Here is a 25,757-nt window from a genome sequence, read left to right on the forward strand (position 1 = left end):
TTCTGTGATTATTCAGCAGAGCCAGTGTTTGCTGTTTCAGTTTGGTGCTTGCAGAGATTTATTAGGCAGCTCGCTACAACTGCTGCTGAAGCGCTCAGTCATAATCCTCTTAAGTTTGTGTGTGTGTAATGAATACAGAGCAAAGAAAGTCGGGGCAGAGTGGGTGGAAAGTGCACAGGGAGTGCGCTGAGGGTCAATGACAGAAGAACAGACACTTGCCGGCAAGTGTTTGGCAAATATGTGCATGATTTTAGCAACCATTTTAACATCCCTTTCTCTGTAAATACAGAGGCTGAGTCTGGATCTGATTATGTGCTAAGACTGTATTATGGAGCTTCTAAGAGGCTGTGTATTACTGAAGACATTGTAATCATGAAAATGAATAGGTAGCATTATTTTTGTGCAGTATTTTGTAACAGCTATGAAGGATTAGCAATCAAACTTCAAAGTATTGCAAAATCATACCTGACCTGAACTTCTTCGTTGTGTTGTAATTAAGCAGGTTTTTGGTTGGATTAAAACTAGCTGGTCCTTGGCAGAGCCAGTTAATACTGATTTAAATGGATTTTTCAGAAATTTTGAAGTGGGGTTGTATGAGGTACTTTGAACCTTGACTTTATTTCCCACAATAGATGACAGTCAACACCGCGCTAGTTTGGGGAGGCTGTGTAGAGTACCAACATAGAAGCTAAGCTCTCTGTATTATTGTGGACATGGTATGGAGAAATATTTACTCAGAATGTCAAAATACTTTTAGATCATTTTAAAGGGTACATATTATGCAAAAATCACTTTTTCAGACTTTTCTAACAAAAATATGTGCCTCTGGCTTGTCCACAGTCCCCTCAAGTACCAGAAAAATTCATTCCCCTCTCCTTCTCCACCTTTCAGAGAATATGTGCTGAAACAAACCGTTTTCAGATTTTCCCCTCATGATGTCATGTGAGGAGTTAGCACCACCCCCAGGTTCTGTTGGCCCTACCTTGGAAGGAAGTTCCACACTCCTCTCCTGATCTTCCTCTCAGCTGCCAGCTGAGACGCTGGAAAGCTCAATGGGTTACCCTGCAGACTTTGGTCTAGGAGATTGGTGGTTCAGGTCCTTAATTTTGGTTAAAAGTGTCTGTAACATTGTAACATCAGGAGTGCCACATCCATTTCCACAGAGGGGTGCGGTCAGGGGCGGAGTCAGACAGCTAATTACCAATTAAAGCTACAGATACAGAAACGGCTCGTTCTGAGCAGGGCTGAAACAGGGTTTTTTAGAAATGCAAAAATCCAATACTGGAGTGTTTTTTCATCAACAGACTTCATCAACATGTCCTGGGGACCTCAGAGACCTATATAAACTTTTCTTATAAAGGTAATATATGCCCCTTTAAAATGATACAATCTCTCTTACTGAAATAACTGATAGTTCTGAAAAGTACCATCAAAACTTTAGATCTGTCATTTTTAACCAAAAGTTGCCACAAGCCAAAGAGACCTTGAAATGCACATATATAACACATATACTAAATGTTGCCAGTTTATTTGAGCAATTTAGACATTTTTTTAGAGTTTGCCTGCTTTTTGGTATTTAGAAACAAATAATTTCCCGGTATTGGTTGCCTCAGACTTCGTTTTCGGTTGCTGTGGTGTCAACACAAATATGCTAATTTCTGCTAAAACTGTTTGATGTTAAAAGATCTGATACTGAGACAACCCAACAAGGCCACCAAACAGTCCCTGAAAAGCTCAGACTAGGGGTGCACTGATTGCAATTTTCTGGCCGATCACTGATCACCGATCTTTAAAAAGCCTGACCTGCTGATTCTGATTTTGGCCGATACCGATTTTTTATAACTGACAGTATACACCTTCAATGTTCCAATCTTATTTTATTGAATGAAATTGAACAATACCTGTGAAACAATACAAACTTGTTGTTTTAACTGCACATGAGGTAGTTCTCTCAAATATGAATGAAAAGTTTAAAACATTGCTGTCCAAACTACTCAATTATATCAGTTCCTTTAGTCTTTCATTTTTCATATTTTAGTTGGTAGAGACATATGAAACCGCTCTTATCCACCGATCTTATTTACAAGGATCGGCCGATCGCTGATCTCCTAAAATTAAGGAAATCGGCGCCGATACCGATTTTTGGCCGATCGATCGGTGCACCCCTAGTTCAGATCTGAACAGCTGATCAGATACAGGGGGCTGCATGCATAGCAATGAATATTGTTATACATTTATAAAAAGTAACAGTGGAAAGGGTTGTCTAGAATTAAAGTTGAGTTAAAATTTCCAAAACATAGTACACACCTGTAGTCTTACTTTTGTTGATTGCTCTTTCTAAGGACATTTTGCTCAAAATTCTATTGACAGCAGTAGAAAGCTTTAGCGTTCTTACTCCAGCTGGCACTCATTTCACTGCCATTTTGGTATTTGTTATATATTTATAAATACCACATGCATACCAAGTTTAAGATGTATTGGAAATAAATGTTTTACTGAATTTTTCAAAAGCGTTGGCATACTCATCTCAGATGTGTTTCCAGGATACATGAACACGTGGCATACATATGTCTCACAGGCAGACTACACTACCTGTGCCCAGTGAACACAAAAGAATAACATAGTAGACACAGAAGAAAGAGAAAAATGTCTACATCAGGCTATAAAAATACTTAAATAATATATCATGGTATACATACACCTATGGGTGATGCAAATGCTACAGGATTCCATCAGTGAGGAAAGAGAGGGATTTTAGGCTGATTGTCCACCTGTGTATAATCCAAGCTGCAGCCTTCAGTGATGAAAAGTGAAGCCAATGCATAAGTGTTGAAAACAGCAGTTTAGGCTGGCTGCAGAAGCACATGAAGTCAAATACACTCACTATGATTAAGCTGATTATTATAGCTTAGATAAACATATATGCAGCCTGCATTTAAAGAATATTTTGGATGGGATAGTGGATGCTTTTATGGGTACATACTGTATGGGGGTTGTTCTTTTTTCTAGTCTTTTTTGGTTTAAATAAGGGTGTTTAGTTAAGCATAGAAGAGGCATGACAAGCGGACACAATGTATCTGTTCATTGGGATGTTTAGAATTCATGTCTTTGGATATGCTGTTACCTCGTCTACTTGGATATATATATAGATATATAGCTATATCCTGAAATCCAATGTAAAGATACGTGGTTGTCCAGTGGGCATTGATGTTAAATGTCAGTGAAAGTAATAAATCTTTTGTGTCTGATCACTTTTGACAGAAGAGCTGACTTCTTTGCACTTATTTTCCAGTGTTTGTAGTGTAGTTTTTCAGCTAGTTTCTGGTCGAATCTAGGTGGAGACTCAAATTTACTGAGATAACCTGTTGCAGACCACCACTAGGATCAAATAATGATGCTGATGTCAGAAGAAAAACACATTTTCTTGTCAGATACAGAGATCATCATAACATCTGTTGGTGGTATTTGGATTGTGTACCTACCCAGACGGAAATGAAGTTGAAAACCTCAAAGTGTCCATTTAAGTTTTCTGACACTTTCTTCCGGTTTTACCTTCTTACCATCCTTACTTCATATCTGTCTGGATCTGTAAACCCCACACAGCCCACAGGCCTCAGATCTGGCTTTAAGCTGTCAGCAGCCAGCAGCTTTAACGTCTGCCATGTGGTTTATGCTTTTCATCACTGCTTCACCTAAGTACCTCCGTTTTCTCAAAGCATCTAGAGTGATGACTCCTCAGTTTTTTTAGCACACTTCATACAGCATTTTATAAATGTGATGTTACATTTAACCTCTGTTTATCCATCTTTTCCAACTGCTCACACTCTGAGCTGAGCTTTTCAGGCAAAGCAGGCAGGTATTTGAGTCACAGCCTCACGCAAAGTCACCTTTAGAAAGGGAACAGTGAATTTTGCTATTAAATCTCTACAACAGAGATTTTCAGACCTCTGAACAGCCTGGTCACTAACACATGGGCCCTAACCTTTTGTTTAAGTCAATGTTGCTTCTCATTCTGAGGCATGTATTGATTCTAAAGTGGGATGAATCACTAGCAGGGCTTTGAAGGTCCATTAGATCAGAGGAGGATGCCTCTTTAAAGAAACATCTGAAGGCTTTATGTTTGCCAATTAATCATTTCCCTACATTAATCAATGCATCCTTTCTGTGATCACACAAACTGGTGCTGACTGAAGGGACTTTCCCTTTTCTGTTGGCTGTGTTTCATATAAAGGTCATAGTTTTTTATAGAATAAAAGCTTTTCCCAAAATTGTTCTTTTCTTCTCATAAAGTACTGCCACAACCACGTTATTGCATTTTGTATTCACATTTTGATCTTGCCTTGTTGAATTTTATTGCCCATATATATTTTATTTCATTGTCTGATCTCGGTTCCAGCCTTTGCTCGGTCAGATTGCTTTGTAAATAACAGAGTTGCTATTGGAACAAAGTTATTGTAATCAAAGATATATCCATAGAGTTTAAAAGAGAAGTATTGAATATTTTGACATCCTTGTTTGGAACTGCTTCTTTTGTAATATGCTGATGTCCCTGATTGAGAAATGTATCACTGAACACTAAGTAAGTTATATAAAAGCCAGATAGCCGGATAGATACACACCTAAATGAAGTTAACTTCTCTCCCTGTCATTTAATCTGCAGGATGCGTGAGGACATGTCCACCATGGTGTGCGTGAAGGAGGAGGAGGACCCTGGAGAGAAACTGTCCCAGGATGAGATCATTTCCAGGACCAAGCAAGTGATCCAGGGGCTGGAGGCCCTGAAGCAGGAGCACCACTCCATTCTGGAGGGCCTGCTGGGCACGCTGCGCTGCCTGAAGCAGGATGAGGAGGGCGTCCTGGTGGAGGAAAAGTCCCACATGATCCGCAAGTCCCTGGAGATGCTGGAGCTGGGTCTGAGCGAGGCACAGGTATGCCTTTTTTTATAACTCCTTATAGTCTGTCAGTCATATTGAAATCATTTGTAACTGCTAATTTTAAATCTCTACAGAGGGGAAATGAGAATTTTTGGCATATTTTGAAGGATAAACTCTAAGTTACAGAGAAAAGTGATGTTTTTACTTTTTTGTTGAGATTTTTTTACTAGCAATTCAATATTTGTTTGTTTTTAGCAGGAACTATGTCTGAAAAGGTGTCATGAAAAAATGCATTTTCAGGATTTTTGAAATTACTAGCCTTTGTTTGTTAGATAGAGTTATGTTGGTTAATGAGAAGGAAGAGTGGCAGACTTTTAAAAAAAACTTAAACACCTAAAAAATGCTGTTGGTGTGGCTTTGCCTTAGCACTTTGAATGATACCTGTAATTACAGACTTGGAAAACAAGGTACAGGCTGGAATTCCATTGCAGAGAATTCATTTTTAAGCTACACATCATTTCTCTTCTTGTATATTCACTCCTCTCTTGTCGCCCATTCTATCTCCTCTTGTGAAATGACTACTTGAACAAAGAGAGGAGTATAACGGCTCAGAAGAAGAATATTTAAAATATGCAGATTTTTCAGGGAAAGTTTGACAACTTCAGATTCAGTGTGTCATCACTCAGTTGGCAAACACTGGCCCATCAGTCACTGATGAGTCAGTTTTTGCCTCTCATCTCCACATCCCAGCAGACCTTGTCTGATACACTACACCCTGCAGCCTCTTAATATCCACCTTCAGCTTTTTGGGTAGCTCTCAGCTGGGGTAAAAAGTAAAGTTCATACTTTTTCAGCATAATTTTGATCTCTGTGTTTAAAATTCTTTGTCTAATTACACCCCTTTCAGTGTTTCACGTCACAACCTATGCCATTAAGTGAATGCTTTTACCCAAAGTGCCCCACTATTACTAAAGTGTACACATATTTAGTTGTGGTGAGAAATGTGCTTTTATTCCTAGCTGTTTTTAGTACCCCACTTTACCCATCATGCCACTAAATCTGTTTCTGTTTAAAACGAAAAAAAAAGGTTGAAGTTTTGTGGGTGGTTTTAGGAGCTTAAACATCTTGATATGAGGTGGTTTAATATCAAATTCTCTTGACTATCAAAGGAATTTAAAGGTCTTGGTAGGCTTATTTTTCAGAAAAGCCAAGAAAGACATGCATTAGTTGTTATTTTGATCATGTATTAAGAGTACTGTGTACCTGACTACCCCAAAGACATCACAAACATCCCTCCTATCTGGTTAATGTTATTATTCAGCTCAAAAGCATCTCTCCTCTTTGTTCAGGTGATGATGGCGTTGTCGAGCCACCTGAGCTCAGTGGAGTCGGAGAAGCAGAAGCTCCGGGCTCAGGTACGCCGGCTCTGCCAGGAGAATCAGTGGCTAAGGGATGAGCTGGCGGGGACGCAGCAGAAGCTGCAGAAGAGCGAGCAGAGTGTGGCCCAGCTGGAGGAGGAGAAGAAGCACCTGGAGTTTATGAACCAGCTGAAGAAGTACGACGAGGACTTGTCCCCATCCGTGAGTGCTCAGGTCTTGATCAAACTCTTTCATTTTATCCTTGTATTTGTTTCATAATTTTAAGATGATTTAATTCCAAAGAAACTCTAGAGACAGGGTATCAGGTTTTAGCAATGAGGTGATGATCCAGCTTTGTTTTCAGTGTCGTTAGTCATGGCAAGCTGCTGACTCTGCTGCGGTAGATATTAGCCTCAGGCTAGCTTACACAACAATTCACTTGAGTTAATTTGTAATGTACACAGATTTACCATGATTTGGGTTTTCAAGAAATGAAAGAAAAGGTGGTTTGGTTTACCAATGTGCAAGAGAGAGCATGAAGAACCTGGATACTCCATTATTGAACCGTAAATGTGTATGATCGGTGGTGTTTGACCAGTGTGATCAGATAGAAATGCTTGAAATGTAAGTAAACTGTCTCTGGTAAATGCAGCCTTGCTATGAGCAGCGATGTTCACATGTCCATTATCAAAATATGCAAGTAGTTGTGCTAACAACTGTCTGACACAACTGAGGGAATATCTAAAACAAGGAGCTGGTCAGGCATGGACAGTACACCTCTGTAAAGACCATACAATAATGATTTCAACTAACCGCTTGTGCAAGTTCCCTAACATGCTTCAATCTGCTGGTCTTAAGAAGGGTTTTAACACAAATTTCAACATTGGATTAATCATTCTTAATGAAAGGGACTAAAAACAAGGTTTGGGAAATTTAAAGGAGACATATTATGCAAAAATCACATTTTCAGGCTTTTCTAACACAAATATGTGCCCCTGGCCTGTCCACAATCCCCTCAAATACCAGAAAAATCCATTCCCTCTCCCCCTCTCTTTCTCCACCTTTCAGGAAATGTGTGCTGAAACAAGCTGTTCTTAGATTTAGCTCCTGGTGACCTCACCAGGAGCGTAAGCACCCGCCCCCAGGTTTGGTTGGCCCTCCCCCACTTGGAGGAAAGTTCTGCCCTCCTCTACTGATCCTCTCAACTACCAGCTGAGATGCTGGATAGCTCAGTGGGTTATCCTGCTGATTACAGTCTGGGAGGTTGATGGTTGGAATCCCAGTCAAGTTCTAACCTTTGGATGAAAGTGTCTGTAGTACCAGGAGTACTGCATCTATCTCCTGATAGGGGTGTGGTCAGGGGTGGAGTCAGACAGCTAATTACCATTTAAAGCCACAGACACAGAAATGGCTCGTTCTGAGCAGGGCTGAAATAGAGGGGGTTTTAAACATACAAAAATCCTATACTGGAGTGTTTTTATCAGCAACAAACTTCACAGGCGTGTTTTGGGGACCTCTGAGACCAATTTAAGCTTGTCTTAAAAGGGTATAATATGTCTCCTTTAAGACAGCTGCTTCAAGTGTGTGACTAAGCAGTTAAATTCAGTGCAGCAACAACAACAGAACACAACAGAGTATGTACAGAGTGAGTGGCTGGGTTACTCCCAGCATCATTTCCAATATTTTCTATATTGTATTTTAATGAATATCGGCCAGTCATGATCTGCTGCCATTTAATCCCCTAGTTAAAGCTTGTCATGACTATGAGAACACTTGAGAACTGACTTCATGAAGACACATGGATGTTATAGTGAGGTACCAACATAGAAAAGGTGGCTTCCCAACTTCCACTCTCCCCCCAGACTGTCCATAGAACCACTGCATTGCCACATATAAAGGTAGTTTGTTTTGCTCTGCTTTGAATTTGAAAATCATTTTGTTGTTTATTCATTGTCCTCTATCTTTCCCCTGTTTCTCTGTCCCTCTCATTCTCTTCTCAGGAGGAGAAGGACTCAGACTCGAGTAAAGAAACTTTGGATGATCTCTTCCCCGATGACCAGGACGACCAAGCCCCAGGCAGTAAGTGTTCTATTTTCCCTTCCTTACTCTACTCTCAGGGATTTCTTTAGCTTTTCCAGTCCTGGCCCTAAATATGCAGTTTTTAGCCTGGGGAGAAAGATTATTGTAAGGTATTATTCAGTATCTCCAGCAGGATATGACTGATGATGTGCTGACTTTAGTTAAAAACCCTTTCTTCCCATATAGTGGCAAAATGGGTTTGAATATGTCCTTGCTATTAAAATGACCCCCCCCAAAACAAAATTTAAATGTTATTACTTACATTTATGTGTAGTGTAGTCAGGTAAAGGTCCCAGAGTTAAAATAAATCACATAATATGCTGCGGTAAAATTTCTCATGCCCTGAATCTTTGTTTTATCATCTCCCTCCTCACACACACTTCCTGTCTTTCTAGCCTCACACATGCACACCCAGATTTGTCTGTCTCCTACTCTGCATGCCCACCCATCCCTCAGTGTTTGATGGGCTTGTCTTTCAATAGCCCAGACAGTAAAACAGTGCAGGCCCATTAGTCAGGACCTAGTTTAGCCTGGAGGGAGGCCAAACTGGGAGAAAGCCCTCCAAACCAGACTGTCGTAATAGAATTCCAGGATATCTACAGTGTGTTCTTTTTGTGTGAATGTAGTCAGGTGAAATAATGATTGCTTGGCAAGATCACAGAAGTGCTGCCCTGAACTTATTTATCTTTGAATATGAATAAAAGCCTGAAGTCTAAACATTAGTTGGCAAAACACCATGGAAAAAAGTGGAAAGCCCAGAGTTTTGAAAAGCTTGAGCTTCTTTGTGAAACAAATTACGAAAGCCTCATTTCACTGGGATTATAACTATAGCCAACCTGATTGCCCCATCAGAACAAGTCTGGCGCTAATTTGGCGGAATTAAAGGAAATTTACAGCAGCTTTGAGTTGGATCGGGACAAGTGACCTACAAGCTTCTGGTCTGCACCATAAAAACAAGCTCACTGTTTGTTCCTAAACTTGGCATTGAGTTTCCAAACTCACATTTTGCACCAAGGTGATACCCATTTGGCTCCTGGCAGCATTCTGTCAGCCAGTTTGAATAGCCGTCAAAGTGGAAAGCAGACTTGTTTACACTTTTCAGATCATTGTTTGTGCTAGACTGTAGCTTTGTGAACTCCAGTTCTCTTTGTTTCTGGTTAATTTAATGTTTAACACACTGGAACAGGTCACAGTGAAATCTCTCTCCATAATAATGTAGAAAGGGGTATTTATTTCAGCTCTACATGAAGACTTAATTAAATGTATTCATTTTATTACCAAGGTAAAGATCTCAGCTTCATATTTGCCAGACCAGACCGGTGATGTTTCCCCACTTTTACAGTGTGACATATGTGTTTAAGCGGATCCAGACTTCTCTTTGTTTTGGCCAGAATTATGACTACACTGCAGGTTGAAAAGCTGAGGAAGCAGAACATATTGTTTTTAGAATACCATCTCAAAACTGGAGTTACATTTTTTCATATTTTGGATTAAAAAACCTTCAGCATTTTCCTGAACTGTGTTAGTGAAGCCTTTGCTGTGTCAAGCTGTATGCCTGAGTATGAATTATGACTGCAAAGAATGACTTTAATATATAGCTGTGAGAGAAGAATTAGATTTGGGAATAGAAGGGAGTATAAGATTGACTTTCCTTAGCGTAAATCTCAATGAAAGGGCTGCCAGTGTAGAGGTCGATACTGCATAGTGATTGAAAAAATGAGATTACATGACGTTTGCCCTCTGAGTTATTAAGATGATCACATTAGTGTAAAGTTGGAAATCAGGTAAATCTGAAAGAGCAGCGAACTCAGTAGTTAGATGAGAAGAAAATAGATTTTCAGAGATATTTATCTAACATGTTCCATAAAAAACTGTGCAAAATTGTTTGGCAGAAGGTAGCTCTAAACAGGACTGTTGTTTAATAGCAATATTTTTTCAATTTTCATTTTATTTTATCTTAATTTAGTTGAATTTTTACATTGCACAATAATATCATAAAACAATGCAAATATTGAGCAGTCATTAATGATCAATGAAAAGGCAAAAGTATTAAAAACACACTAAAGATCTTCGCACAATGAGTCTGTTAATTTCAAATGCATTTTTATTTTTTTTATTTTTCAGGTTAGTGTTTCAAAAAAAAATTCACTTACTCAAACCTTGCATGCTAACTCTGTTTCTTTTCATTTATATTCAGTGTTAAAATTTGTGTAATGTGGCTAATTGTTTTGTACTGCAACCAAAAGAAAAACTGAGGATAAGCCTGTGGCCCTGTCACTTCTTAAAAGCTCACTGGGTCCATCCATCCTGACAGAGATCTTCACACGGCACCAGCTCGCACGTCATGCCAAGTTAGAGAGATGAAGAGCAACTTTTTAATTCAGTCTCATTTATGTGGTTGCAATTGAAAACATATCCCTTTATCTGTTACATACAATGATGGATATCGACATAAAACAAGGGCCAATCATGATGTTTAGAGTAAGGTGTCAGTGCAAGAGAGTGAGAGAGGAGGGGACGAGCAAGTGAGAGAGAAAGCAGCAGGTGCTGCTCTAAGGCAATCACCCTTCTAAATGACTTGGATGGATGCGAAAAAAACACAAAAATAGAACCTGTTCTGAAAAAATAATGTGCCAGAAATTTGGATGAAAAACTGACTCTGTGTGAGAAGGCCTTAAGGCCTAGTCCACATGTAGGCAGGTACTGTATTTTTGAAAATGGAGGTTTTCCTCTATTTTCAAAAATAATGCTGTCCATTTATACTATATTTTTCCCACTCTTTCTCTGCAATGACAGTTTAAGTTTCACATTTTTCCCACCAACCCAAACCAACCATGCAAACCAACTGTGGTGTTGTATGAAGCAACATTGTCCTTTCAGGCATCTCCGTTCATCAACATAGTGGAAAAGAGTCTGTGCTTTTATGTGTACGCCTGTAACAAGTTTAGTTGACATCTTCAACACCAATACCAATATGGTGTCCACTGTTGCTATGTAAACAAAGGTCATAATGTCACACACAAGTGACACCAAACAGGGGAAAACCGGCATACAGTGTGACATTACATGCCCAAAACCTTTTTGTGTCCCTGTCTGTCTTTTTTTATCTGCCTATGTGTGAACAAGGCCTAATCCTGTTAGATGAATGAGGGGAAATATTTTCCTACTCATCATTTATTGCTTGTACTGCTGGTGTCCTTTTTGTTTCACATGCCCAGCTTTTCCTTGGCCATTTGCAAAATTTTCTCTCCTTATTTTCAGCATGAAAGTTAGATTCTCCAACACACAGACACAGCTTATGATTGTTTTGGAGATTTAATTTTGAGCTTTATTTAAAAGGACAGCATAGGAAAATTGGAAGAGAAAGTGTGGAATGGCATGGAGATACAGGTCAGACTTGAACCTATGCAGCCTGCAATTATGAGGCATGGCCTAACAGCTAGGTCATGAACACGCTAATACTGTCTATGATTTTTTTTAACTCAGTTTGAGCAAAAAGGTTAGAAAGTATAAAATATTTAGATAACATAATACTTATTTCAACAAAAATGATGTATGGTCTTGGCTCAACTTATGTAAAAATGTACATATAACATGTTTGTTGAAATATATAAAAATAAAGGCTTTGCATAACATTTAACTTAAACTATAGAAATATTTTGCTGCGATCAAAATGTAAAGAACCAAACTTGACATTGCCACCTACTTGTAAGTGGTATATATGTAAGGGTTTAACTGGTTGTATGTGTAATATTAAAGACAAATAGATAGAAAATCAGCGTTTATACACAAAGTAGTTGTTATAAGCCTTAAGATGCTTGGAAATGGCTATTTTAATGTAGTTTTTTCCAGATTAGCATACTAATATGACATCAGAAAGGTTTGCAGCTCTGCCAAAAGAACTGTTGGTATTTGTAAGTGAGGCTGGAGACAATCATGATTTCATAAGTCGGAGGATAATGACATAATTATGCACCTGCACCTATTTACACATAAGCACCTCTAACAGCTCATTGTTGCACTCCCAGACTCCCACACCCAACAAGAAACACCCACACACACCTTCATCAGTATGTCCCGTAAACACAACAAGAAGCTACATTTCAGGGAGAGAAATGCAGCATATGATGGATAAAAATCAAAAAGCTTTAAGGGTGAGAAGCAGTTTTATTAGGTTCATGCTTTTGAGATGCTGATGGGAAGAAATCGTTCCATTTTTCTGCATACTTAAAATGATTGCACTGAAGTAGACTCAGAAGGACGCCAATGCATTACTGCATGTTTTTGAATGAATGAGCAGATGACTGAGAGGGAATAGGAGGTCAGAATTGTATCCAGAAAGGGAGAATCAGGCTGTATTTTGGATGTGCCGGTGTTCACAAAATGAACGCATCATTGAATGCTGCTTCCACAGACATTAATCCTCTCAGTGTGAAATGGAGCTGCATGATACTGTGCAGAAGTGTGTCTGTGTGTGTTTTTGTGTGTTACTGCTCGAGTAGATTAGATATCATTCCTATTTTAGCTTATTCAGACTGCCTCAAAGGCTTTTGGTGTTTGGAAATTGCTCTCAGCAGAAAGATGACAGTTATTGGGAAAAAGTGATGATGACAGCTCTGCTCTGTTTAAATTTTGCCTCAGACTTGTATGCAGTGATTTTTGTGCTCAAATATTTACATTTCAGTGATTTACCTTACTCTGTTATCCACGGTGAGCTCCTGAAAAGCTTGTAAAGATTTAGTCTAATGTTTCTGTAGTTTATGCTGAACCTGGAGCATTAAAATGTGGGGTCCAACTCATCTGAGGGGTTTAGTATTGGTCCTTTGGCTCCCAGTTGTTGTGTCTTGTGTTAGAGTTATACTAATGTTATGTTTTTGTCTAATATTGATGCCTCACTTGAATACTTTGCACTTGTCATTGTTTATACAGTATTAGTGCTAAATAATGCAGGTTTGCTTATCTATTGCATTTACATAGTGTTCTTTTGCAAATCAATCATATTTTCAGTGTCTCAGATCTGTTTGTCATGTAGCTGTCTTTTGCTCCTTTGCACTACAACTGCAATTTGAGGAGTTATTAATCCTTTTTTGTCTTTGTTATGGTTTTAATTTACCTTTATACCATGTTTTTTTTTACTTTAAGACCTTAAAAAATTAATAGTTTAACTCAGGGAGTATCACTGTAATTCCATTGAATTGTCTTATTGCACTTCAGTATAAAGATAATAAAGCCTATTGTTCCTTTATATCAACTGAAAGAGAAGGGATCTGGTATTGTTTTTGTTTGAAATTGCCAATATGAGGACAACGCCATGATTTTTCTTTAATGTTTGAGTCAACAAAAGGCGGGACTTTGGTTTTACTTCCCTGAATTTGTATTTTCTTACCTAAGATTGTGGGGTAACAACTATTTATTTAGGTTGGACAGCAGATAGAGAAGGAAATCCCAGAAGTTACAATATATTTTTAACCTAAAATGTGTGTCAAAATACCAATTTAATTTTTCTGTGAAGCAGAAATGTCATGCCCTACACATCATGCAGTCATTAAAGTGTCTTTTTTTTTTCTTTTGAATAGTCTCATTTTTATGGATGTTTTTCTGAATCAAAATGAGTATGACATAAAAATGATCACTCCCTTAAACACAACAATTCATATCACATTTGCAATATAAGTCTAATACTGTGATGGTTATGACATATAAGGATTCATTGCTTGTGTTTGTTGAAAAATACCTAAGATGAGGAACTTTAAATAATAGCATATTTAATCACAATCACAATTTTTGGGGGAAAAAATGCAACTGGATTATTTTACCAAATCATTTAGCCCTTGTAGAGGAAGAAGGTTTGTCAAGTGAACCTGAGAGAGGAGCAGCAAAGTAGTTTGGTAGTTGTTTTATGTTTGAGGCTTGATTTTGAGATGTTCAGGGCTTGTAGTGGGCGTCCTTGAGTGTGTGGCATCCTCAGTAGCCACCTTTACCTGATGGTACATTTGAACATTTTGCTCATATATTAAGGCCAATATATGATGTATGATGTCCATATGTAGAGCTAATATATCTGCTGTAAATAACAGGAGATATTTTTAGATGTGCTGGTAACAGAATGTAGGTTTATAAACTACATATCATCTGTCAATACCAATATCATGTTGATGATATTATGCATCCCAATTTTATCAGTATAGAGCTACAAAGTAATGCAAATGTTAGGCTTGTTATTTAGTATTCTGTACTACTGACTGATACCCTTCAAAACATCAGCTTTACAGGTATTGTAAGTAGTTGTAGAAGTTGTTGGCATGGCAGGCATGAAGTATCTCCTAAAAGCTTCACTCAGACAGAAGGTGAAGCTTCCTCCTGTCCTTTAAGAAAACATTTGCTTTGCACTCATAATTCATGCAGTAGTAATGCAGTTTTCTTTTTTAGAAAATGTATACATTAAACAAAATAAAGATCGAGAACTTGTTGTTCTGCTACAGGTACAGATGGCTGACTGACTGACAGATTAATTGATAGAAAATAATTATTAGCTGGTGTAGGTTAAGGCAGGCTGCCATGGTGTTGTGTAGTTCTGAACACCTGGTATCACTTGATGTCTGAACTTTCCACCATGGTCCCTGTTATTTCTGCAGTAGGCAGTCCTGAAAGAGCCAGTGGAGTTCTTAACCTCACCGGCTCTTTTTCAGAGTAAATATAGAGCTGCCCGCCTTTAATAAGAAACCCCATCAGGTGGTTTCCTGACCTCTCACTCTCTTAGATTCATACATTACACTCACAGAGACAGACAGACAGACAGACAGGCAGGCAGGCTGCATGTCATGAGAGAAATTCCAGTGAAGTCCTCCCGACCTTGTGAAACATAAACTTAAAAGCTACCATATTTACTATTCATTATAGCATAATGAGGGCATTGTTTATGTGTAAATAATCTTGTTTACGGGCATATGCTAGCTGCCAGATGGTGTTTGTTTGTTGTGGTTTCAGCTTTGACCCATTTATGGGAACACAGATAACTAAGTGCTTTAGACGAAACCAAAGTTGTAGCAACAGTATTTGCATATACTTTAACAAGTCATTGTTCTACTGAGCTGAATCTCAGTGAACACACTCCAAGTAGATGAAATAATGAGTCTCTAAGTCTAATGATCATCAGTAACTTTAGCAAACTTCTCGTCCTCATTCATATGTTGAAAGAAAATGCAACTCGCTTGTTCTTTCATCCAAGAGTTCACATACCTAGTAGGCTCACTTAGTTTTTTGTAGTTCCTATCTAGATAATATTCTGTTAGCAATATAGATTATTGAATTAGAAAAAAAACAATTTATAGACAAAATAAGATAAAATAAGCCATTACTGATCTGCTTTCGGGAAATTTAAGTTTTACAAGGAATGACAAATGCAGATAATCAGTGAAAAGTACTGAACAAATTCATAAATAGAAACATTAATAGTGAAGGCATGAAAGGGGCAGTTAAACTCAAAGTCACTGGTTGTGCTGATATTAAATCTTTGGCTTTATCTTCCCTTTGTGTCCTCCAGTCCAGCCGAGTCATGGCAGTGCGGCAGCGGCAGCTGCCCAGCAGGGAGGCTACGAGATCCCAGCCCGTCTGAGGACTCTCCACAACCTGGTGATCCAGTATGCCTCTCAGGGCCGATACGAGGTGGCTGTGCCACTTTGCAAACAAGCCCTGGAAGACCTGGAGAAAACTTCTGGACATGACCACCCTGATGTGGCCACGATGCTCAATATCCTAGCTCTTGTTTACAGGTAGGTCACACATCTGCAATTGTTGCTCACAAAATAGGATCCTGATCATCCAGTGATCCAGGAGGTAGTTTAACAGTGAATCTTAGATTTTTAAGAGATTTTATTATTGCATAACTGACTAAGAAAATAATTTTCCTCTCCACTTCCTGTGGTGTGAACATTAGAAGTTTACAACCACAGAATGTGCTGGTACTAATGATCAGTTCGCTGAAAACGCTTCTGTTTCTAAGAATTTTTCAGTAACTTATAAATCCCTGAAGTCCCCAGGCAAGTCTGACTATTTAACAAGCATTCCCATTGTTTCAAAAGGGAGTTTATAAGGGGGAAGCTTTTCAATGAATGCTGAGAGTCTATTCGCTGGTTATCAATGAAGGGAAAGCGTTCAACCTTGCTGCTGCTGAAGAATAATTCGAATACTTTCAGAGCCTTGAAGAGTCTGAAAAGAAAGTTAATGGCTCTTCATGACTTCTTTTTGTCACCACCACAACATGGTGGCATTTCCTGGAAACCCTTGGTAACAACCCTGAAAGCACTGTGTGGCAGGCCTTTATAAGAGCTCCACGTGATAATTGGATGCCTCTCTATGTCAGGAGTGGGACACAGCAAACATAGCAGACACAGCCAAAGATTTACAGTACTGTAATAGAAGTGGGGAAGCATTAATTTCCTGGCCCGAAACGGTAAGAACAAAAGACTGGCATAAAAGTGCCGAGCAAGAATTTTACAAGGGCTGGTTCCATGTTTTTTACCTCCATTAATCGTATTCATTGAATAGTCATGTTTTTGGTTACCTTGGAGGAATGAAAGGCTCGTTCGACTTGTCAGCTTGTTGTTACTTTGACTGTGGGAACTTCTGCAAAGCTATTTTAAACCATGTCACATTAAAATAACGGGCTGTATATGGAAACTGTTGGCATGTTTGTCAAATGTTTGTTATGCTCTCCATTTATCTTTCTGTCACTATGTCTGACTCTGTTTGCTTCTGTCTGTCAGGGATCAGAACAAATACAAGGAGGCAGCCAACTTGCTGAATGATGCTCTGGCCATCAGGGAGAAGACGCTGGGCAGGGACCATCCAGCTGTGAGTACATCAGCCTCTACATTATATCAAAGTCATTCTGTCTGGCTCTGTTTTCTGGCTCTAAAATGTTTGACAGGAATATTTTTCTGACATTGCGGTAATCAGGAGGATGCATTATTCTGTAGCTTGGTTCAAAGCCATAGCTTCCAGGAGTGCATTGTCCTTGCTGTCTGATGCAGAAAAGACATAACACGAGTAAAGCACCTTGTTTTTAAGAAACTTGGTCAATCACTTCAACAGCATGGATAAGGTGATTCACACAATGAGAAAAAATACATGAGCTTTTTGTCCTGGGTGTTTTATAACAATGTTCTGCCACTTACATAGTTAGACAAAGACATTGGCACCCAAAAGAGCTCAAACACAAAGCTAACTAGAACAACATAAGAAAGCAGCAGACTAACCCAACAACATGACTCGAGTCCAAGAGGGTTGGAAGCTCTTGCGGTCCACATAAAATGATGTTCCAGGCAAGCTTCGGTCTTACGTTTGACAAGTGTGATCTACTGGGTTTCCTGTTGAGTCTTGAAATATCTTAAAAGGTCTTAAACTGGACATTTAAAATTTAAGGCCGTTTAAGGTCTTAAGAAGTCTTATTTTTCCAGTGAGATGTCTTAAATTCTGTTAGGCACATTGATGTGTCTTTTTCCAGTCTTTGTTTTCCAGCCATCTTTAAACTGTTTCAGATGAAACAAATTTTAAGCTGCACCACTAGCTGCGCTAACATGAGCAATAAGTCTGGGACTTAATGTTGCTGTTGCCCAGTGAACCAAATCCGTGCTGAACCATGACCCGTAAACCGAGGTACAAACTGATTGGTGACATCTTTGAACTCTTTCCTCCCTACCATACATCTATCAAACACTTTTTATTAATGAACACAAGGCATGGCAAGGCAAGTTCATTTCATACATAGAGAAACTCAAAGTGATATTAAAAATGCTGATAAAAAAAACAGAGCATTGAAAACATCATTGAGCAAAAACAAGACATAAAAACACATAATATATTAAAAGATACATTAGGCTCAACAGCCATTTATTTTAACACTTTTAAGTCATTGAATGCAAACAGCACCTCGGTGTAGGTCTAAATTAAAAGTTTCACAAGTTTTTACAGGTTTATCTGCAGGTGCTGGTGAGTTTATTTCTTTGTTATTCCTAGGCAGCTCATGGCAGCGGCCTAAAAATTATGTAAAGACACACAGGGTTGTAATCTCCTTGTCTCAATCACAGCAACAAAGCCAGTACAAGCATCGTGTTCCAGTGTCCCCTTTTACGGAACACTAATAGAAAAATTTTGTCTTGTAAAAAAAAAACCTCTTAATTCTAATAATGAACCTCTGCTCTTTGCTCTGCACCTATTTTTGGCTGCTGCAGCGTCCCAGTTCCCTCTTGGGGATCAATAAAGTACATTAAAACTTTTCCACCCGTCTCTCCTTCAGGTAACACATTTAACAACACAGACAGCCATAATAACAGTGCAACCAGAGGCTGCTTTTGAATTATACTTTAATTTAGTTTTGTGGTAGTAGCTGTGTTTATCTTGATTAAGAAGCTCATGAAATTACCAGGAAGTTTCAGAGTTGTTGCTTTTGGATGCGGTTTAGGCTGCACCATCCTTGATTATTTTTTATTTAGAAACATCCATAACTTTTTCCTAAGAACAAGACTTCGAACTAGCTAAGTAAGACAATAAATTTGGCTTTGTGTTAGGTTTGAGTTTACTGAGTACATGCTTTGTCCTTTGCTGTATAAAATAACCTGCTCTTTAAAACCTTAAAACTTTATAATTGTCAATATAGCTAACTAGACTAACATCCTTTAAAGTGGGAGCTTCTAATGATAATAAATGGTGCTTTTCTAGTCCCAGACAGTAACACACGGTGCCTAAAATCCCTCAGGAAATACAGTCTTGGTATTTTCACACCTTATGCATTTTAAATCACAATTCCACAGACAAGATGACATTTCTTGCAAAGAGCCCTAAATTATTTGTTTAGGGTTGTGACAGTAATCCTGTAGGATTAGGGTAAACACAGAAGATTCATGAATAATTAACCTCAGTTTGGTTTCTAACCCATTAACCTCTGTTTGTCAGTGTGACTGTAAACATACACTAACTGTGTTAACCCCAGCAGGCCGGTGTCTCCACTGTTTGGACATCCGTCTTTCACCACTATGTCAAACTGAGGTTAGCTCTCCTCTCCCATCTCCAAACTATAATCCAACAATCAGACCCTGATCCTTTTTCCACAAGGAAGTGATTTCTCTAAGTGATATGTCAACAGAAAACCTGTATTTTGACAGCAATGCTGCCGATTATCTGACACTGATTCTCCTACTTTGTCATTTTGTTGCATTATCAAAACTTTCATTCATATCCACCTCTTCACCACTTTCTCTTTCTTTCATTTATAATCATTTTAATCTTTGAATGTCTTCGAATAAACTTTCATTTTGACCCGTTTTGAAAGTTGGAAGTTGAGGAACTACACCAAATTTTGCGCATAGGGTATTTAATTAAAAGTATTACCCAGAAATCAGGTTACTTATTATTACTTGTATGTACCGTCACATCCAGTATGATTGGGTGGTCTGAAGCTCTGATCGTTTAGCAACAGCTTAGAAATGGGCCTATTTTGAAAGGGTTAAAGGACCCCCATCGAAGTGCTGTTGTGTTGAATCTCTCCCTCAAAGTGAAGAGGGTCTGAGATTAGAAGCCTATGATTGTGGTTTTTTGGCTACGCATCAATTTAAATGTCAAGTTCACAAGAGTCCAAGTGGGATGTCAGAGAGACCTGGAGGAGGATGATGGGCTGCTTTTGGGATTGTTATCAAGTTGTGTAGAAAAGTTTGAGGAACAGATTCATTGGGATGCAGCATCTCCGCTTTTGTGACTCTGCCTGTGCATGAAAGTCTATTATTGGACAAAAGACATTAAGCCTCTAATGTGCACTGTGCACCACTCTATACACCTACCACATACAGGAAAAAATGTAACAAATTTGCCCTAGCCAAATGTATTGTTAAAAAATAGTGTACTCCACATTTTTAAGAAAAATTATTTCGCTAGGATTTCTTTTTGGTCCTTTATGCCTTTATTGATAGAGTCAGGACGGTGAATTAGTCAGAAACAAGGGTGAGAAAGGGGGAACGACATGCAGTGAGACACAGGCTGCTGGGGAACAATCTAACCACAAGCCCTTTTGCACCTTGTAAATGTGTTATTTTCACTTGAAAAAGTTTGAAGGACTTTTCTGAAAATTTTCATGAGAAATTTGGCATGGGCAAGCTTTTTTCCTTGATATAGAAACAGTAGACCCCAGACTATTGGTGTAAAAAGGTGAAGAAGTTCAAAGGTGCATCTGGTATCTGAACACATCAGATTTAAGATTAATTATTGAACTTTTATTAGCAGTATCACCCAATATGTGGTCGTAATTCTTAGGGTATTTTCTCACATGTAGTTGATTTGCTCTGGTCCAGATCATGGACCAATTTGTTACATTGCTGTATGATGCTCTCAAGCATAATCTGTTCACACAGAGACATTTACAAGTGATCAAAATGTGAGATGCATACAGACAATACTGTCTGATTATTTAGAAATTCTTGCAGGAAAATCCCAGAAATAAACAAAGACTAGTTTGCTCCTGCCTGGCCTTGACTGCTCTGAAATCACTGTCCAGTTTCAGAAGTGACAGACAACTACATTGACTGATGTCAGCTTTGATTATTGGCTTTTATGCTGTTGGCATTCACCAGTTAGGCAGCCCATACAGTTTGGAAATTAAGCACAGTAGCAGCTTTAAAATTATATGTGGATGTCTGAGAGTCCTTAGAAATTCTTAACATGGCAGTTCAGGTGAAGATGCATGTCTTTTCTCCTGATCCACAACTTGTCTCTGAGATCTGTCACACATGCTCATGGTCTTTAACATATGTTTAATTGCTGTGGTAGCTGCTTTAATGCAAAAAAGCGCACTGCTTCCTGATGAGGTTGGATCAGGATCAGTTCATGTTCTTACCACAAATGAGTCCAACAGAGTCCAGAAAAGGGGGGCTGAAGACCCACCTTTTAAAGCAGTCTTAGGGCGCACTCACACTAGGTCATCCGTACCATACTGTATTCTAGCCGTGCCGAAGCCCATTTCACCCCCTGACACTGCTCAATGCATCCAGGACAGGGCATGAATACGTCACGTGCCGATGTCATCACAGCATCCACTGTTGATGAATTTATACGTGTTGATGACTCAGTATACATAAGTGTTGTTTTTAGGCTGTAAAACAGCAAGAGATTTATACATATCTGATCTGACACTGGAGTTATTTGACCTGACCTGGGATCAGTAGCTACATTTAACTATACAGTGCCAAGTGAGGAGAGAGAGAGAGAGAAAGCAGTTGATAGCGGAGAGTTATCACTCCCAGTATATAATCTTGAGCCTGATCAGAGTTCCAAGCACTTCTGCTGAATAAAACCCTGACTTTTAACTCGTATAAGCCCCTACCGTCATTCCTCTGCGTGTCCGTGTACTATCTGAACCCCCCTGGAATTATTTTACGTGTTTTGAACTGTGCATCTCTCTGCGTTTGGATGCTGTTCAGTGATACATCAAACAAGCTCTCATGTCACAGGACAGCCTGTGTCCAGAGCAAGATTAAATGTTCAGTTAAAAGATTTTTTACAGTGACATGAGCAATTTTAACCATCTGATGAGAGCTGGAGGTGAATGCACCACAGGATTAATAAACGATGCTCCGTTCAAACATCACCAATCAAGATCGCAATTTCACTTCCTGATAACATGAAATAGAATCAGAGGTAAGTTAATTCCGTGGATGATAGTTGGGCATTTTAATTTTATAAGAGAGGTTAAATCAGCTATGTGGTTAACCCCGACACACACTTGTCCACGTATTTGGCACACTCCTTTACGCACGGAGGATGAAAGGTGTTTGTTATCCTGTGAGCTGCTGTTTGTGATTCAATCAAGGGAAGAAGTTTTATTTCTCAAACCAAAAAAATTCTCACAGTCATTAAAGCCAGACTTTGCTAGAAACTGGTCAGAAATGTGGACTGGACTTGGATCCATTAGAACGAGATCATAGAGCTGTGCGAAGTTAAATTCTTCAGCTCTTATAAAATCTTTGTAACTTGTTGAAAAATCCTGCTGTTTCTAGTGTGCAGCTGCTACCTCTGCTATGGGGCGGGTCATTTGGTTGTTACTTCACGCTACGTCACATTCCCTCACTTGTGTTCCTTCATTTGCATCCGTGGCGTGCCTAGGCCCACCTCGTCTATCCGTGCCGGGGCTGCGAAGCGTGCCGCGCCGAAGCACGGAACGATTGCACTCACACCGGCCAAACGTACCGGACTTTAGGCTTAAATGTGCCCAGGCACGATACGGATGGCCTAGTGTGAGTGCACCCTTAGTATGGGTGTTTGGTCCACAAGGGTTCAGTTTGCAGGTTTCCCGCCAGCATACTTGAGCCGCACGGACTTGGCAAACAGACTTGAGTTCATTTTAACAAAACCAAACAGGTTAGGTGTGACATTTCCCTCAGACACTTCAAAAATGTTCTTATGTCTAAATCTGTGCCCTCATTTATATAGCAATTTTCCAAAGCTGTGGGGGATTATCTTTATCTTATAGATACTCGCTGATAATTGAGGATCTACCCGATGAAACCGTTCAGGAATAAAGCTTAAAAAAGTATGAAAATTAGATCTGTAGGTCAATCAGCTTTCTCTGTCTGTCATGCCCTCTCTCCCTCTGATCTTATTTCCTTCCACTCTTCCTCTTACACCCTTTTCCCTCTACTCTAGGTATTGACTAATCTCCCCCTCCTCCCAGACACGTCACCTCCCTTTCTCGTCCTCCTTCCTGTCCTCCCACTCTGTCCACATGGCCACCAGATCCTGTCTGAATCAGAGATCAGAGGTGACCCCCAGGCGCCTCTGGTTTCCCTCCTCCTCAGAGCACTGTGGAGAGACGGCTTACTGGGATCAAATGACAGCCCAGTTAATCACATTCTGTTTTTGCACATCCTCTTCCTCATTAATTACACCAGATTAATGGCACTGTGCTGTTGTGGTGGAGTCCCGTGGTTGCCCAAATGTTAAACACATGGGTTAAGATAGGTGCTTAAAGTATTTTGAAATAACAAACGTGTTTGTGTCCCTGTCAGGTCGCTGCTACCCTAAATAACCTGGCTGTCCTCTATGGCAAGCGAGGGAAGTACAAAGAAGCAGAACCTCTGTGCAAGAGAGCGCTGGAGATCAGAGAAAAGGTAGGTCAACAAACACCATGACCAAACAATATCAGCAGTAGTTATACAAACAGTATGAGAGCATGACTAAGCAGCTTTGTCAGAGTGTCCCCCACAGTTCACAGCTGGTCATTTTTTTATTTGTTGGTCTTAAAACTTAAACAAAAGTTTACTTTCACTTTCACAAACACTCTGTCCTACTTTGTAACAAGGCAGTCAATCACTGAAAACTGAGGATTTCACACAAAAGATGAGTCATTGGTTTTAGATGCAGCAGAATCAAGGACACACTTCCTGCTGCCAAGCTCTGTCAAGCTTTCCCTTTCAGCACAGCTCATTCAATTCACAACAATAACAGTGACAGATTAATGACTCAAAATTCAAAGTAATGTAATTATTTGCATCCCCTTACTTTCAGTAGCTGCTTTTTTTTTTCCCTGAATGAGAACTGTTACCAACAGCTTATGAGTATTGTGAATCCTGTTGTGTATTTTATTCCACGATTACAAAGTTCCATCAGTGATTGTGTCAGTGATGCGTCACCTATGTGGAGGTAAATCAATCAGTTTTTGTGTAGCGCCAGTTCATCTTATCTCAAGACAATTTACACAGAGGGCAGGTCTAGACTGTACCTTTTGATTTATTATTTTCATTCTTGCCTTGAAACAAACCCTTGCTCTCCTTCCTTCACACTTCTCTGCAAAGGAGACATGAGCTTTGGTTAAGCTGAGCAATGTCATTTTTCTTGTGCTACTTAAACTCAGATGATAATGCTCCCGCTTAAGCTGAGAGATATGTCACTGAGGCAGAGAAGGGCTGCTGCAGAGGTTGTCTTCCTGCAGTTTTCTTATATTTTTAGCTCAGAGAAAGCCTGAGCTAACGTGGCAATCAGGGAGAAACTTTATCGATTAGAAAAGGTCACTACTTGTCCTGCTGACAGTGTTATTCTTTAAGTTCTGGACAGTGAAAGAACCAAGTATCCTCCAGCAACGACCCTGGTGTTATATAGTGCAATTACACCAATATTCTGTTGAATATTATAGCAGAGAACTTCTTTGCATTCGCATGACTTGTCACTGAGCTGCACTGAAACACTGAAGGAAAGAGATTCTTCACCGGTAAATGAATTAGTCCACAGTCCAGTAATATATTAGTACTGACTGTCTTTCCAGAGACTGATATATCTTATTCCTCAGTGCAGTAGAGCTCCATTAGCACTTACACCGTGGTTCATTTGGACTCAGCCCTACACACAGCATCCTGCTGCCCTAAATAATTACTAGAGCAACAAATGTGTATTAATCCAACACTGTAAATAGCCCACAGCAAATTAACTATTTACTAAGGGTTCAGCTGTGTATAAAAAATACAGAACCTTTTCATTAGATTGAATTATTGAATCTTATGAAAGTTTTATGTATTCATGGACTTAAAGTGTCTTGGAACCGTATACAGGCTGATGAAGCTGCTGACATAGAGGCGAAATTCTACATATTGGTGATAGTTCACATGAGGGATTTTTGCAGCAAATATGCTTATTGTTGATTTAATGCAAATTTCAATCCAGACTAGGCTACATGTGTCTCGATGATTTGCATTTTAACCAGTCCATCATATTCTTTAACATCAACGTTGACAGCTATTTTTGGTTTGTAGAGTCTTGCCACATTAGCCTTTGGTCATCCTTTAATGTTAACATCCTCATTTCCATAAAATGTAGCCATATATTTCTCTGGTTGTGTTGTTATATGCCAGTTAACCTGCACAGCTGCAAAAGGTTTCAGCCATCTACTGTGCTGGTTTACATCCAGGCAGTAGAGCAGGAAAATCAGACCTTGATGTAAGCTAAAGCCCCAGCTGTCCCACGTGGGTGGCTTCACTGCAGTTTTGGCCTATTTCACTGACGCTGTAGGCCAGCAATAACGACAGCATTCGTAATTAGTATTGCTGATTTGGAAATTCTAGTTCGGACTTGCAGAGATGACAGTATTAAACCTTTTTTGTGGGACCGTCACACCTGTCTTATCTCACATACTTTATATTGAAATACGATCAGCTCGAACCTTTTGAGACAGCATTGTCGTATATGACAAGAAGAAACAAATTATTTAAAGTGAAATAACTTTTGAACCATAAGTCATTGCCACTTCCTTTTTCTTCTTCTCACAGCCTTCCGTTGTACCATTCTAATTGCTTCTTAGCTTTATGGAATCTTTTCTAGCAAGCCTGGAACTTGAGTGACTTTCCATACCAGTAACTCTGATATTGAACATTTTTTTTATCCATTTCTAATCCATTTTATGTCGTTTCTAAAG

The 25,757-nt window shown here is 39.2% G+C and overlaps 1 protein-coding gene across 7 annotated transcripts in view; it reads left to right on the forward strand.

Moving 5' to 3' along the window:
- The window catches only part of klc1a (kinesin light chain 1a), a 71,179-nt gene that overhangs the window by 11,022 nt on the left and 34,400 nt on the right, over positions 1-25,757 (forward strand). For 5 of the 7 annotated variants that reach the window (XM_041812428.1, XM_041812432.1, XM_041812430.1 and 2 more), the window contains exons 2-7: positions 4,661-4,928; positions 6,224-6,466; positions 8,233-8,311; positions 15,855-16,083; positions 17,077-17,164; positions 23,362-23,463. In XM_041812428.1, the coding sequence (XP_041668362.1) occupies positions 4,662-4,928; positions 6,224-6,466; positions 8,233-8,311; positions 15,855-16,083; positions 17,077-17,164; positions 23,362-23,463 (1,008 nt within the window). In that variant the 5' untranslated portion in view covers position 4,661. The remainder of the gene's footprint in view (positions 1-4,660; positions 4,929-6,223; positions 6,467-8,232; positions 8,312-15,854; positions 16,084-17,076; positions 17,165-23,361; positions 23,464-25,757) is intronic. The other 2 variants (XM_041812429.1, XM_041812431.1) reach the window with 1 other exon arrangement.

The sequence above is a fragment of the Cheilinus undulatus genome, linkage group 18 (assembly GCF_018320785.1).
Source record: "Cheilinus undulatus linkage group 18, ASM1832078v1, whole genome shotgun sequence".
In the NCBI taxonomy this organism is placed as follows: domain Eukaryota; kingdom Metazoa; phylum Chordata; class Actinopteri; order Labriformes; family Labridae; genus Cheilinus; species Cheilinus undulatus.